The following is a 15614-nucleotide window of genomic DNA, read 5'->3' on the forward strand; positions in this document are numbered from 1 at the left end:
ACACTAAGGAGGGAAAGCAGCGTGGGGTGGTGGTGGTGGGATGAACTGGGAGTTTGGGATTGACATGTGTACACTGATGTGTATAAAATTGATGACTAATAAGAACCTGCTGTATAAAAAAATAAATAAAATAAAATTCAAAAAAAAATAAACCTTATTTAACAAGGGAAAAAAAAAGAAGATATGGGCAGTAAGAAGATGGGGGCAATAAGAAGATATGGGCAAGAGGCTGCAGAGAAGGTCGCCTTTTTATTTAAATATTTTGATGATACACATACAATTACAACGTTTCTTCCATAGGACAAATGTAAAAACTAATACAATCACCCTTTCAGGAACAAAGAAAATCATTTAGGAAATGTGGTGACTTTATATATAGGAGACATGTTAGGTTTTTTAAGCCTGTCTGAGGAGGAAATTTAAGACCAAGTTTTGTCTGGAGTACATAGGTCACATTCACATTTTCACACAGTAGTGATATTCTTGTTGCAGACTTGGCAAAAAATAACTACTAAGTCTATAATGAAAGAAAAGCAAAAACAATTAGTACGTAGAGAATAAAAAATTTATAGCATGGAACAGTGACCTTCATTTTGGCCACAGGCTTATGGTGTCTAAAAATATTTGCCTTTTATTCATACACGTCAGTGGGAGTAAAAAAGTATAAACCTTTTGCATAACACATTTTTAAAAGTGTGCCACAAAATGAATTTTTAGAGATTCATTTTCCTAGTAAATATATTAAAAATTCATGAAATCATAGCCTTTGAAATTTATGGAAATTATTTTGTTGTGGAGGATATTTATATAATTGATTACTGATATGCACTTATACTTTGAAATCTGAAATGGATCATTTCTTCAGGGAGCAATAAAAATACTCTATTTATTTGGCCAAAACACCCAAAACACTTTTCAGAAAGAAAGGCAAGATGTACAAATTCAGGTCAGCTACACAATATTTAATATTCCATGTAGTAAGCCATGACCAGCTAGTCAAGGACTTTGAGATATGGAATAAATCATAATTTCAAACTCATAATTATAGAAATTATAGGGTCTTTCAGTATTTTTTGCAAGTATAGATAAAAGAGAGTAGCTTCTAAAATTCAGTTTAATTCTACAAATATTGATTTGGCACCCATGGTAGGCACTGAGGATTTATAGCAGTGAAAAGGATTCTTACCACCATGTATATAGTTAATTTAGACGTACTAAATTAGAAGATAATGTATCCTGAGTTTTTTAATAGTATATTATTCCTATAAAAATAAAGTGATTTTATATTTATGAATTTTGCCCTGAATTATTCTACTGAATTTGAAGTATTTAATATTTTCATGATTATTGAGTGACAAAGGGAAGGTATAATGCTATTTTTGAGGTCATACAACACATGCACACACACAGAATCACAGGCACACACACACACACACACACAGTTATGTGCACAGAAACACACAATGTGTGTTCTTACCATGTCAGTGTTCCAAAATTCAATTAACCTTACGTGGATTGAAGGGCCTCTAGTTTTAAGGAAGTCAAACAAGCAAAACGGGTCACTCAAACTGTGCGTGTATCTTTGGATAAATAAGTTGTTGATAATCTGCTAGGTGCGGGAACGTATGGAATATAGAACAGCAAAGTTAAATGTTAACATGGTAGGCAAAGAGGCCCACTCAGTTTCATGGGGGGCTCTGTCGGATGGCTCATGAACTGGACACTTTGTTAATTTGATAAAATTCTTAGAAGCCAGATTTATTCTCTATTTAACTTGCTTTGTAAGTATTGTTTGGCCATAAGTCGCTCAAAGGCACCTAAGTCACAGCATCATCATTATGCCCCCTCAGTAAGTCCTGGGGCATTTCTGAATTGCACTCCTAGAAGCTGAGACAGTGAGGTTCTCTGCATATTAGTGACTGAGAAAAATTTGAAGCCCGAGGTATATGTGCCTCTTACATCTGTAAGGCTCATGAAAAGCCAGGTCCTTTGAAAACATGAAATGAGTCACTGCTAGCTAAACTCTGGGGCAGTGTCTGGTTAGGAGAACTGCTGGACTGTGCTAGGCTTGGAGACCCTGGTGGAAGATGTGGTTATTGTATAATTAGAATGACTAGACTCCTTGAAGCCTGAGTCTGGCGGAGGGCCCGGGACTCCAGTTCCAGAAACCACAGTCTTTTTGGCCATTACAGAGGTTTCGGAAGGAATCTGGTAATTAGATTGCAGAGTGGAAGCTGGTGTTAGCACTCTTTCCATCACTGTCACGTTCTGTCCTACGGCTACACTGTGCGCGGCCAGAGGGGGCTGCACACGGGAGCTGGGGGTGAGGAAGCGCTCTCTTTCCCGCACCATAACATAGTGTGCGTCGGGCAGATGCAGGGTGCCCTCCAGGGGGCCAGGTGAGCCCCCGTGAGGCTGGATGACTCTCTCGGTAACCATGATGCCACCCTCGCTAGCGTACTGCTGCTCTCCCAAGAGGGACGCCGGGGCATAGACCCGCTCTGTCACCATCAGGCCTTCGGACTGTCTGGGGTCCAGGACCACAGTGCTCAGTGGCACTGTGGAGCCCGTGGTATAGGAAGTTTCTGTCACTATCACGTTACCAGAAGCCAATGGATCTGAAAGTGGTGCAGCTACCTTTTGAGCCTGCCTAGAAGACACAGATTTTTCAGTGACTATTTCCTGAGTGACTTTCTCTGTGTTTGCTTCATGCAAAGGTTTTGGAACTTGAAAGCTGCTACCGGAGGGATAAGTATTCTCGGAATTAACCCTGGTTTGCTCATAGAATGAATGTGAAGCTGCCTTCACGTCTGTTTCTCTCATAGGTTTTGGCCTCTGCTCGATTTCCATATCCATCTCTATTTTTTGACCCCAGCAAACTTCAGCGAGTGTCTTGAATTTCCATCCTAAGTCATCTAAGAAGCCGTCATCTAGCTCTCCTTCAATAAAACTGCAACAGCCAATGGAACCCTGGAGAGAGTCAGTTTCTTCCTGAGAGTAAACCAGAAGGCAGTCTTTGGCTGTGTGAATGTCATCTTCCTCGGCATAAGAGGCAGCTTTCTAAAACGGAAAGAAGAACAGGCATACAATGAGTGATGCACTTCCTTTAAGAACAAGCCTCTAGATCCCTGCTCAAAATGTTTAACCTCTGTCTTGTAGTTAGACAAGAAACACCAGAGAAGCACAAATTGAAGGACATCCTACAACAGGACTGGCCTGTATTCTTAAAAAATATTCATATCATGAAAGATGAGAAAGGCAGAGGGCATTGTTTCAGGTTAAAGGAGACAGAAGTGTCATGACAACTAAATGGAAAGCAGGGCCCTAGACGGGAAAAACAGTGGCTATAAAAGACATTTTGGGGATAACTGGCTAAACTGAAATATGCAATGTGTCACTGTTCAATCTCTGTACTGTGGTAATGTAAGAGGATGTGCGTGTGCGTGTGTGGGTGTGTCTGTGTGAGAGAGAAAGAGTGACAGAGAGACGGAGGGAGGGAGGGAGAAAAGGCAAAAAGCAAATGTGGCAAAATGTTAATATTTGGGTAATCTGGGTGAAGACTATATAGGAGTTCAAACTTCCTATTATTCTTGCAAAATTTCTGATGAGTTTGAAATGATTTCCAAATTAAAAGCTGAGCACACATACATAATCAAGACTGGTTCACGCAGGATTAGAGCAGAGAGGGAAAAAGATACTGAAATAAAACAGGACACCAGAGTGGAGCCCAGCAGTGAGATGGGAAATGGATGAGAAGTGCTCTTCCTTGACACTGACCAAATCACCATTTCCCCGTCTACTTGGGGGCGGGCAGATGGTATGAAAGAAGGGAGAATGGGAGGGAGCAGAAAGTGGGAAAGCACTCAGGTAATTTGCAGCCATGCAGATGGGAGGGGACAGAAATAAACTGGCCTCTGTGGAAGCCCATCCCCTCACTCCTCTCAAGGGTCCTTCAGGCCCCTAGCAATCTGACTCTGCCCATCCCACTCCCAGGCATGACCCTGTTCTCAAGAGAAGCTTCTAATTTCTAATCCCAGGCATGAGCTTCTGACTGCATCCCATCATCTTTCCTGAAACTTTCCTTCTAATTTTTTATGAACCACCTCAATAGTGAACCAAGTACTTGCCTTCAAAAGAAAACACTTAAAGGGACATAACGGATTGTGTTTTTTAGGTCACATAGTCTCTCCCCTCCCACCCTACCCGGCGCATCCCTAGCAAGTCTGCTCCTGCAGGGGGACAGCACTTTCTGACCCACTGACATCAGTCTGGTCATGTGACTCGCTTTGGCCAATGAAACGTGGGTGGGAAAAGGCAGTGGCTTTGGGGGTCATTGCCAGGTTTGGCATTGCTCTGTTCCCTGCGCCCCAAGGACGCCAGCTTCCTGGGCACGAGCTGTGCTCTCAGCACACATCTTGGAATGTGGACCACATGGGGCAGAGCAGAGCTGCATCGAGGGGCAAAAGCACGAATGTGGGAAATATGCCCTGGCGAGAAGCAAGATCGTGAGGTCATTTGTTGTCACCACATAATTGAGCTGGCTGACTGACCCAGTGGGTCACACCTCTCCTTTCTCATTGCCTGTAAGCATTCTCTTAATGAAAGGAACGATGTCCCATTTAGATCCAAGAAAATGATTACCCTGATAACATCACGTTCACATAGAAATGTCCGCCCCCCCTTTCCCCGCCAATACATAAAAAACACCACTTACTTCAGTGAAATAACTTCTTAAGAATTCCTCATTCACTGCCACCGCAGCTGCTCGAGCTCCGGCCACTTCTCGAGAAGCCACCGTGGCTCTCGTGGTCCTAAGGGTTTCCGTGGTCATCAAGGCTCCTGCTGTCCCTGTAACCTGGGTGGCCCCCCCTGAGACGAAGCTCCTGTATTCCTCCCATCGGCCGTCCACCTCGGACGTCTCATGCTGCCCTTTGATAAAGGAAGCGGAGCTGCTTCCTTTCACGGTAGCACCCTTGGTTGTCACAGCCCCTGCTCCGCCGCCTACAGCTGCACAGTCTCTGTGGTCTGCCTCTAGAAGAGGCAGCACTGCCTGTGAGAGCAAATACAGCCGAGTCACGGACGGTCAGTACGGTTGGTAGAAGGACCTGAGCTAAGTGAGCGTATGCAGGGAATAAGATATTTCCGCAGAGGCAAATTAGGAAAACTTTGCTTGAATGACTTCTGCCGGCCCTATGCATCGCGTGGAATGGAAATGTAGAAGCAGCTGGCTGTGGAAGACAGCCATTTAATACCGGGACAAACATTTCTACCTAAATCCCTACACACGCTTCCTCTCTTTAACCTTTGTTCTGCATTCTCGGTGTCACTGCCTGATGCTTCTTCTACATTCTCTGTAACTTAGGACCTGTCAGGGTAGAGCAAAACCACCTCAGCTCTGTCCTGGCAACAAATGCAAAGTGAGTTGTTATTCGAGCCCTGTGTTTAACGAAGGCATGCGAATGAAATCTGTAGTAACCACTTTACTCTCTCATGACCTCAGGTGTTAGAAACACTTCCCAAGGCCCCTTTAAAGCAGAAAAGAAGACGTGTTCTGTTGACATCTGATTATCTGACCTTGTCTTCAGGTGGTGCCCCTTCGTTGTTCCAAGGATGCAGCATCTCTATGGTACCAGGGATGGGGGTAAAGCCTTTGGCACCCTTCCCACAACGGCACTTCAGCAGTAGAAGTGGTACAACTGGACAGAAACAAAATTGAGTACAGATTTTCAAATTTATGTTGCATAATTTTGGAATTTGCGTTATCACTTCCTGAGTTCAGTCTTCACTTATTTACAGCCCTATTTTTCTGTTCTTCCCCTGATCTAACGTCACCAAGCCTGTTTCGGGTGAGTTATACCAAAGCCTAAAGGCAGGATGAGGGAGTCGTGGATTCAGAGTTCTTGGCCATCACAAAGACTGTGGTCAACAAGTGGAATACCGAGACTGGATTCGATACTATCCAAATCATCAAAACCAACTTAAAGGCTGAAATTTTTGTTTTTTTTTAAACCACTTTAATTTTTAATATGAGAAAATTCACCATCTAAAATATATATATATGTGTTAAAAAAGAAATCAGAAGTCCCTAAGGGTAGAAAAGCTTTAATATATTCAAATATTCTAGAACATTAGAACTTCTATAATACTTCACCACTTTACCCTGGAGTAGAATTTGGCAGAAGGCATGACTCACTGAGGTTCCAGTTAACCTTTGAATTACCTAAGTACTATTTTCTAAAGCGATTCCACATTAAAAACCCTTAGAATATATATAACATTTTATCTAGAAGTTAATAAAATTTCAGAGCTCCCTCCTTCAATTTTATTCTACCTCCAGGATGAAGTAAAGGCCAATGCTGGCCCCTTGATCAACAGAGTAAAGAATTAACCACATCTGCAAGCAGCCCACCCCAAATTAGCTTTTATTGACGCTCCCATGTGGCAGCTTCCAAGGAAGAGCTGACTACTCCCTAGGCTCCTTTTTATATAATAGTCCCTATAGTTACTATGCGTAATGAAAAGACTGAAATCAGCCAGGGGTAATTCAACAGATGTTTATCCAGTGTCTGCCATGTGCGAGGCACCATGTTAGGTGCTGGGAAATCTGAGATGAGAAGGCAATGCAAGGAATCTCCAGGTAAAAGATGTAGTCCTACCTACCTATAAACTTGGTAAGCTGAGACAAGTCATTTATCATCATGTCTGTATTTTTACCCATTGAATGGAGATGATGGTATAAAAGTGCACTATAAACTGTTGAGTGCTGTGCATTTAATTGAACATCTACTAATGGCTTTGACAAGCTCGTCTTCTGACACTGTAATAACTGAGGCTGCTCTGGAGGCGTTTCTCTGCCCATGAGCAGGGGTCAAGTGGACTGGTTCCACACGACCCCAGGCTGCAGTCTTCTGTTCTTCAGTGAAAGGAAACCCAAGGTTGTTGGGGGGCATGCAGGGAGGGGAGGGCTGGTTGTCACTGTTGGGAAACATACAAGTGCTCAGAGGGTCTGGCTCCTGTTGGGGCAGGTGAAGAGGCAAGCCAAGCAGAGGGTCTGGGGAGGTGGAGCTCTGACAACATGAATGTGAAAAGCAAGGATCGATGGGAAAAAGATGAGTTTGTAAAATAACCTTGTAACCATAATCTAAACGCATGCAACAAATCTTTTCTGACAGCTTTCTATGCACAAGGTGCTGTTCGCAGCACTGGGTATGGAAGAGCAGACGACATCCCTCCCTCACGTAGAGCTTATCAAAATGGAGACACCAAAAAGGTTTAAGTTAAAAGGGTGTTGAAGAGCATGTACAATAACCTTGGTTATTTAAATCAGGAGATGATACATTCTTATAAAACAAAATTCGGAAGAGCACTTCAATAACTTTTGGTGAATTTATCAATGATCAATCCTTGCTTCCCTACTCACCCTCAATAGCATTCTAGTGTGTGTGATTATAGAAAAACAAAAGAAATCAATGACTACCGTAGTAACAAAATACTAAAAAAAAAAAAAAACCCTAAAAAGGTACTAACATTACTAAAAGAGCTAAAGTGTAGCTTTTAAAATACTAACATTACTAAAAGAGCTAAAATGTAGCTTTTAAAATACTTACGTAGCAAGAGCAGAAGGGCAAACATTATAAGCGCGATTGCTGCAGGTCCGAGGCCAACGTAGGAGTCAATCCACATTTCTACACAGCCACCGCCTTCCACACACTTGCAGACGGTGAGTTTAAGGACTTGCTTTTCAGGGCAACTGAAGCCTTTACTATCTGCAATCAGCAAGTGAATGTCACTCCTCCCAAGCGTTCGTTCCTTTTGTTGCAGTAGCATGCTGGTACCTGCAAGGACAAGATAAAAAAGGAAATAAAAATGAGTGATTACCAAGGAAGGGCAAGATTACATTACAGAAACATTCTTTTTTAAGATTTATTGAGATATAGGGGCTTCCCTAGTGGCACAGTGGGTTAAGAGTCTGCCTGCCAGTGCAGGGGACATGGGTTTGAGCCCTGGTCTGGGAGGATCCCACACGCCGCGGAGCAACTAAGCCTGTGTGCCACAACTACTGAGCCTGCACTCTAGAGCCCATGAGCCATAACTAATGAGCCCTCTTGCCACCACTACTGAAGCCAGCGTGCCTAGAGCCCGTGCTCCGAAACAAGAGAAGCCACCGCAATGAGAAGCCCGCGCACTGCAACGAAGAGTAGACCCGCTCACCACAACTAGAGAAAGCCCGTGCACAGCAACGAAGACCCCACACAGCCAAAAATAAATAAATTTAAAAAATTTATTGAGGTATAGTTGATTATATTATATAAGTTTTAGGTGTACAACACAGGGATTCACAAGTTTTAAAGGTTATACTCCATTTATAGTTATTATAAAATATTGGCTATATTCCCTGTGGTGTACAATATATCCTTGTAGCTTATTTATTTTAACATAGTAGATTGTACCTCTTAATCCCCTACCCCTATCTTGTTCCTCCCCACTTCCCTCTCCCCAGTGGTAACCACTAGTTTGTTCTCTACATCTGTGAGTCTACAGAAACATTCTTTAATAGCTAAAATTGTTAGCTCCAGTTAGAAGCTTTATTATTTCATAACTTCTCTATTGAATTCACTGTGTGCTTGATGAAATTAGTCCACATATGCAGGTGAATAGCAAAGGATCAGATCTGGACATACCATCCTTTTATGATGACTAATGTTAACAAATGTGTGTGGTTTACCAGATGTTAGGAACTCTTCCATTACTGGGATACAGTGACAGACAAGTGGAGAGTTAAATGACATTTCCATCGAATGACCTTTATTTTACTATTTCTTTTTTTTAATATGTATTTATTTATTTATTTGGGCTGTGCTGGGTCTTAGTTGCAGCACCAGGATTTTGTTGCAGCATGCGGGCTCTTAGTTGCGGCATGTGGGATCTAGTTCCGGGGCTAGGGATTGAACCCTGGCCCCCTGCATTGCGAGTGCGGAGTCTTACCCACTGGGCCAACGGGGAAGTCCCTATATTTTACTATTTCTTAAAAGAACTTTATTGGGGCTTCCCTGGTGGCGCAGTGGTTGGGAGTCCGCCTGCCGATGCAGGGGACGCGGGTTCGTGCCCCGGTCCAGGAGGATCCCACATGCCGCGAAGTGGCTGGGCCCATGAGCCATGGCTGCTGGGCCTGCGCGTCCGGAGCCTGTGCTCCGCAACGGGAGAGGCCACAACAGTGAGAGGCCCGCGTACTGCAAAAAAAAAAAAGAACTTTATTAAGGCAATTTTCAAACAGACGTAATCCAGGAAAGAGCATAATTAACTCCCATGGTACCCATCTCCAGCTTTAATAATTTTCAACAATGGGCCAATCTTGTTTCATCCAGTCCCACCCATTTTGTTCCCAACACTGTGTATTTGAAATTTTTCAAATTTCACAGTATATATGAAAACCTGAAAGACTATTACAATGAATATTGATAAACCCTTCATAAATTGTTTACATTTTACAACAATACTTTCTCTCTACATGCACACTTATTTCCCCCTGAACTATTTCAAGGTAAGTTGCAGATCTCATGACGTTCTTCAGCATAAATCTTCTAAGACCAAAGGATATTAACCCTCTCAGAAAATTCATTCTTGATATAATAATATATTTAATATATAACCCATAGTCAAACTTTTCAACTGTTGTCAAAATGCCCTTTACAGTTCTTGCTCTTACTCTCTCTGGCTTTTGTTTTTTTTTTATGATCCTGGATCCAATCAAAGATTATGCCCTGCATTTAGCTGTCACCTTAGTCTCTATTAATAATCTATAACAGTCCTAACTTTCTTTTGGCCTTTCAGGACTTTGACCTTTTTGAAGTCCACTTATTTTAAAGGATTTTCCACAGTTTGAATTTGTCTGACTGTTTCCTCATGATTGGATTCAGGCTACACATTTTTGGCAAGAGTATTACACAGAAAGTGTTGTGCAAATGACCTTTTATCTTATTTTTTTAAAAATCTGACTGATGATTATTTAAGAAATTTTCTTTCAACATGAATAAAAATAATAACCAGTTTTCCCATGAGTAAAAATAATGATCAGTTAGAATAGTTTAAAACTTTTTCTGATATATGTATAACATTTATTAAAAAATAATTTACTTGCAAGGCAAAGATGGATGAATACAAAGATAAAAAATGAGGTGTTTGGGAGGTTTTTTTGTTTTATTTACTTTTTTTTGTAAGTAAGAGACATCCTCTTCTCATTTTAAGGTCCATATTTTATGGAATTTGATCTCCAAAGCTAGAAATATACTTATTAAATCATCCCCAAAGCTCTGGAGAAGTGAGGAAAGCATCTAGTCATTCATTTAAGGAATATGAGCTTATTAAAAGAAATATAGGAAAACATGGCCTGGAAGAATATAACTAAATTCATGATTGGCTCTGAGTGGAAAGATGGAAAGGGGAGGAAAGGCCCAAAGGGGACTTCTACTTTGTCAGTGATCGTTAAAAAAAAAGGCCTGATTCAAATACGACAAATTGTTAATATTCTTTCAATTCTAGGTGGGAGGTACAAAGGTATCTGCCTTATTAGTCTCTGTAATTTTCTGTACTTAAGATATTTCCCAAATAAATAAAATAGTTAGGAGCTATTTATTATCATGATAGTTGGTCAATCATCTCATTATACAGCCAAGGAGAAAAAAGCCTGGGTTACAGAACCCTATCTCTCTCAATTGTCTAGATGTATACAGTATAAGCTCAGTGACTTCCTGTTATAACACTCTAACATGTATGTGTATCCTAAAGAGTTTTATGTTTCTAAGGCTAGGAAAAAATTCAAGAGCCTATCAAATTCAAACATCTTTATCTTTAGACAGAAAATCCACTGTGTATCTGGAAAGGCAACAGAGCATAAAGGTAGTGAGTAGAGACTCCACAGCTAGAGTGCTTGGGTTCAAATACTAATTCCAGCTCTTCAACTAGCTGTAACTTTGAGAATGTTAAACTTTCTGCACCTTTGTTTCCTCATCTGTAAAATGTTGATGACGGTAATGCCAAACTTCTAGGGTTGTTAATATTAGTAAAGTGCTTAGACCAGTGCCTGGCATTTCCTAAACATCACGTTTCTTAGATAAAAATAAGTAAGTCTTGGAATCCCAACAAGTTCAATGCAAAACACATTTACTATCTTAGTCAAAGAAAGGCAAACTCCAATCAAGCAGTCAGCCTAGGTGGGAGTCCCAGACTTCTGTGAGTACAGAATGAGATAATGTGAGCCAGGGGACCAACCCCGACGTGAGTCTTGAGGCCTGTGACTTAATTACCATAAGAAGAATCATCTGGATGTCTGCATCCCAGGGCTCATGCTAGTTGAAAACTTGATCTTAAGTAACCTCAATGAATCAAGATGGTGATTGTCACCCCTTACTGGGGAGACCACTTGAGTTAACCAACAACATAACTATCTTTTGCAAGTGAGTACATAAACCCTAAGAAGATTCGGAATTAAGTATAGGAATATTTAAACAAACTAAAGATTTAGTTTTAATATTTTTGCATTGTAAAGAAATTATTTGCATTTGTTATTATATTTATACACTTGTAATATTTTAAGGACAATTAGCCCTATTAACGTGACAGCTATGTAACTCCAGTTCAAAATGTGTAATTATGTTACTAATTTAGATTTATGGTTTTAGGTTGAAATATCACTGGTTTGTTCAGTATTGGACCACTGAAGAGGATGTCAGGTTTGATGTATTTATAAGTTAAATTTACTGGTATTTTAGAGTATAGGAATCACAAGAAAGTTTTATTTGTTAATTCAGATCATTGAAATACATAAAAAGGAAGCCAAATATACTAAATTTATAAATATATTGAAATGTTAAAGGTGTTTAGTTTGTAAATTGGACCAAACATGATTCAAAGCCTCTTAAAATGACTGTAAAATTTGCTAAGCCTAAGAAAACAATAAACTTAAAAGTTAAGAAAAATTGGGGTATTACATTTAAAACTTTTCTGAAACGAGCACTACCTGTTTAAAACAAAAAGAGTCTTCTGGATAGATTTTTCTACATTTGAAACCACCTTGAAGGAAGCCAACAGAGCACGTCAATAAGGGAATATGTCCCAAGATACGGATTTATGCACATGTCCTTCGGGCATGGGGGGCAAGGGGACAGACAGACTCCTTTCCATGTTTTGTCCATCACTTACCAGCTTTGTGACTTCAAACGAGCTCTCTAACTCTAGTTAAGCCAAAGTTTCCTCAGCTGTAATCAGGGAATAAGGTTATGGGCTAAGAAGTAAACATGATAATGCATATGAAGGGATAGCAGAGTGCCTGGCACATGGTATATGTTCCGTAAGAGTTATTTTTAATGGAATCATCGTTACCATACATCAAGATTTTTAGAAGGCACCTACTCTGATTGCTGTGCTTAGAGAGGCAACGTATTCCTCAGCTTACGAGACAACTACTTCAAGAGCGATTTGGAGAATACCCAGTGCAGGGGACATGGGAAAAAGATGAGTTTGTAAAATAGTTCCTTTTTGCCTATTTGTAGCCAAATACTTTAAAGATATTAGATATCTATTTCCCTTCACTCTCTCCAAATAGGGTATTTATTATTAGGCAGATCAAAGACACTATGCCTGAGTTTCAGACCCTCATTTTATAAACTCAGTTGTATTGGAAATGTAATTCATGCCAAGAAAAAAGCCTGTATTATAAGGATTTTAGATTTCTATCATGTTTAAACATATAGTCCAGTGGTTTTGCTTACTTTCTCGGCTTACTATTTTCCACCTTTCTGCCATTCCAGCTGGTTTGTCAATGACAGAGAAACTGAAAGGCCAGCTGTTTTGGGGTCCGTCCAGGTCCTCTGCGGTCACGTTCACGTATTGCACATCATCACAGACAGTCTGCACAGGGTCGACCAGTGTGGGACAATTGTCATTGATGTCTTCAACCGTGATACTAATAGTGCCAGTGATGGTTTTTCTAGGATATTCTTAAAAATAAGAAAAAGATAATGTATATTTTGGTTATACTGCTCATATGGACATAGTTTGAATTTTCTTGCCAATTTGGTAAGGAGAAGGTAGTAACCAAATTAGGATGCTTTCTATCTTAGATATGTTTTCATATTCAGATCAAGTAATATCTTTTAATCCACTAAATAAGTACAAATGTGAAGGTTTACCCATTTGGCATTCCTACAAGATCAAAACAAAGGTCTCTGATGCTGGAAAATAAAATCTAAATGCATATAACCAAGAAAAAATGTCTATTTAATAACTTACCTTCTGTCACAGCCAAAATCTTTGCAGTGTATGTACCATTTTGGACATATCTGGATTCATAATCAGGAATTTTTACAAGTCTAATTTCAGAGGTGGCAGAATCCACAGAGATCCAATTGTCTATATCTTCAAATTTGGCATATCTGTTAGAAAGCAGACAAAGTTAATTTTGAGCTCTGGATAAATTGAGACTATCTACAACTAATATCTACAACTCTTTTAAGCTTAATTTCTGCTTTCTTATATATGTTCTTATTACAGGCATTAGTTTGGAATGGTTTTTAATTTCTTGAAACTATCCTAAAAGCCCCTCTGTTTACTGTGTATCACACCTACTTTGGACCCTTCCTTACTTCTGTAACATACCCAAGACATATGTGCAAGGGCGACGCCCTTGCCTACTCACCCGGGAGGTTTACGAGTTGCTCTTCAGTCTGTCTTACAGCTTTCAATCTAGTTTTCCTTAAATTTGGAGTTAACCTTGGAGGATAACTTAGTCACCCAACAAGAACTCGTGGAGAAAAGCAGTTTTACATTCTATTATTTATTGGCATATTATCAATATTTAAAAGTATCAATTTAAAAAATCAATGACTGCCTTAAATGGAAGTACTTTAAATTTTGGGATATTGTTGATTGTTCAGAGCAATAGGCTTCTTTCAGTTAGAAATGGTTAAAAGTGAAAACAATGCTGATAAGGTGATTTCTGGGTTTATTCCTTCAAAGCAAAGGAGAATTAGTGCAAAAAGAGACAGCTTTGGGAAGGCAAGGAGAACATTCATAGTACATTTTCAGAAATATATGTAATTTAATACCATCGAGTTTAAAATGTATCCAAATACAAACCAAACATATGAGAATTTGATTCAACCAATCATATTAATGATTTATTTTCTATTAAGTGGCTGTTTAGGCATACAAAAATGAGTGGCTAATATATGGCAATATTTGTTTATAGTGACTATTTAATATACACTCGAACTAAACTTTCCTGTCTTTTAATATTTATACCAGTAAATGATGATACATTTGGATTTTCACAAATATTTCTGAATTTCATGGCTGGAATTTTAAAGCTTGAACTTAGCTGCTGTCAATGTTTTCCCAAATAATGCTTATACCAAAGACGAAGTTAAAGTGATAAGAATCTAAGGGATTTTCTGTTTTCTACTGTGAAAACTAGACACCATTCAAAGTAGGATGCAGCTCACATGTCATGTCAAATACCATAACAACTGATGCATATGAATAATCAGTAAAAGAGTAAATTATGACAAAGTTAAGAGAGTGATTCTTCTGCTGTCCTTATCAACATTTCTAGATTGGGTGAATACTGGAAAATTATTTCACTTAGCTGTGCCTCTCATTCCTTATCTGTAAAATAGTAGGTTTGAGTTAATCTTTAAGATCATTCTTATTCTAAAATTCTGTAAGTGTATGCTAAAAATAAAATACTTCTGAGGAGTAAAGAAACATGGTTCATTACTTTTCAAGGAAGAACATATGATCTTTTGATACAGTCATAACTCTTACTAAAAACAGCAACCAAAATTAAATAGTTAGATGGAAACAGAAGTTTCAATAGAGAGTCACAATATTATTGGAGGATAATTAATTAGAGCATCTAAGCCTCTCAGGGGACAGCGTGAGGAATCATAAGGAACACTCATTCTCAATTCTGGGGATTTAGGTGGGGACTGCCTCCTTAAGGTTAGAGCCATGGAAATAAACAGTAGACTATAAAAGTCGAGAGAAGCTAGACTGGTTCCTGAAGTTAAGGTGGGCAAAAAGGGGTCCCCAAGACATTGCAGAAAACACAATGGAAGCTGTTCGTTAACATAATTTTGGAAAAAGGTCACTTGCTACTATTGGCCGATGAATTCCATGAAAAGGAGATTCACTAAAACGAAAGAGATTGTTGAAGAGCTTCGTCCATATTCTCATTCGTGCTGTGGTTGGCCACGCATCTAAATACAATGTTTCATGAGTACTGGCACCCAGGGACATAGGCCTAAGGAGAGTGAAGCAACCGACAGCTCTGTCACCGACAGCAGGAAAACATAGAAGCTGTTGTGTCTCGGGTGGCAGGTGGGGATTCTTAAATTCAACCAAATAACTACAGCTAGGTAGAACTTCATAAATAATAGCTCTGTAGAGAGTCATCTTTTGATGGTATGGCTCTGAGATCTAAGATGTAAATTCACTTTGAAAATGTGAATGGATCTTGCAAACCTAGGTGTCGCTACAGAGTGGACACAATGCAGCACCTTCCAGCACAGGAGCGGCATTTAGTAGGTTCTCAATAAGTATATTCTGAGTAAAGGTCA

The 15614-nt window shown here is 39.8% G+C and overlaps 1 protein-coding gene across 1 annotated transcript in view; it reads right to left on the reverse strand.

Moving 5' to 3' along the window:
- Positions 1–252: 252 nt before the first annotated feature.
- DSG2 (desmoglein 2) overlaps positions 253–15614 on the reverse strand; it is a 62973-nt gene continuing 47611 nt past the window's right edge. Inside the window, exons 14-19 of the mRNA XM_060170503.1 lie at positions 13288–13430; positions 12768–12995; positions 7608–7835; positions 5575–5696; positions 4715–5050; positions 253–3060 (exon numbers count right to left, since the gene is read on the reverse strand). Of these exons, the coding sequence (XP_060026486.1) occupies positions 2041–3060; positions 4715–5050; positions 5575–5696; positions 7608–7835; positions 12768–12995; positions 13288–13430 (2077 nt within the window). The 3' untranslated portion in view covers positions 253–2040. The remainder of the gene's footprint in view (positions 3061–4714; positions 5051–5574; positions 5697–7607; positions 7836–12767; positions 12996–13287; positions 13431–15614) is intronic.

Source organism: Lagenorhynchus albirostris, chromosome 14 (assembly GCF_949774975.1).
Source record: "Lagenorhynchus albirostris chromosome 14, mLagAlb1.1, whole genome shotgun sequence".
NCBI classification, from domain to species: domain Eukaryota; kingdom Metazoa; phylum Chordata; class Mammalia; order Artiodactyla; family Delphinidae; genus Lagenorhynchus; species Lagenorhynchus albirostris.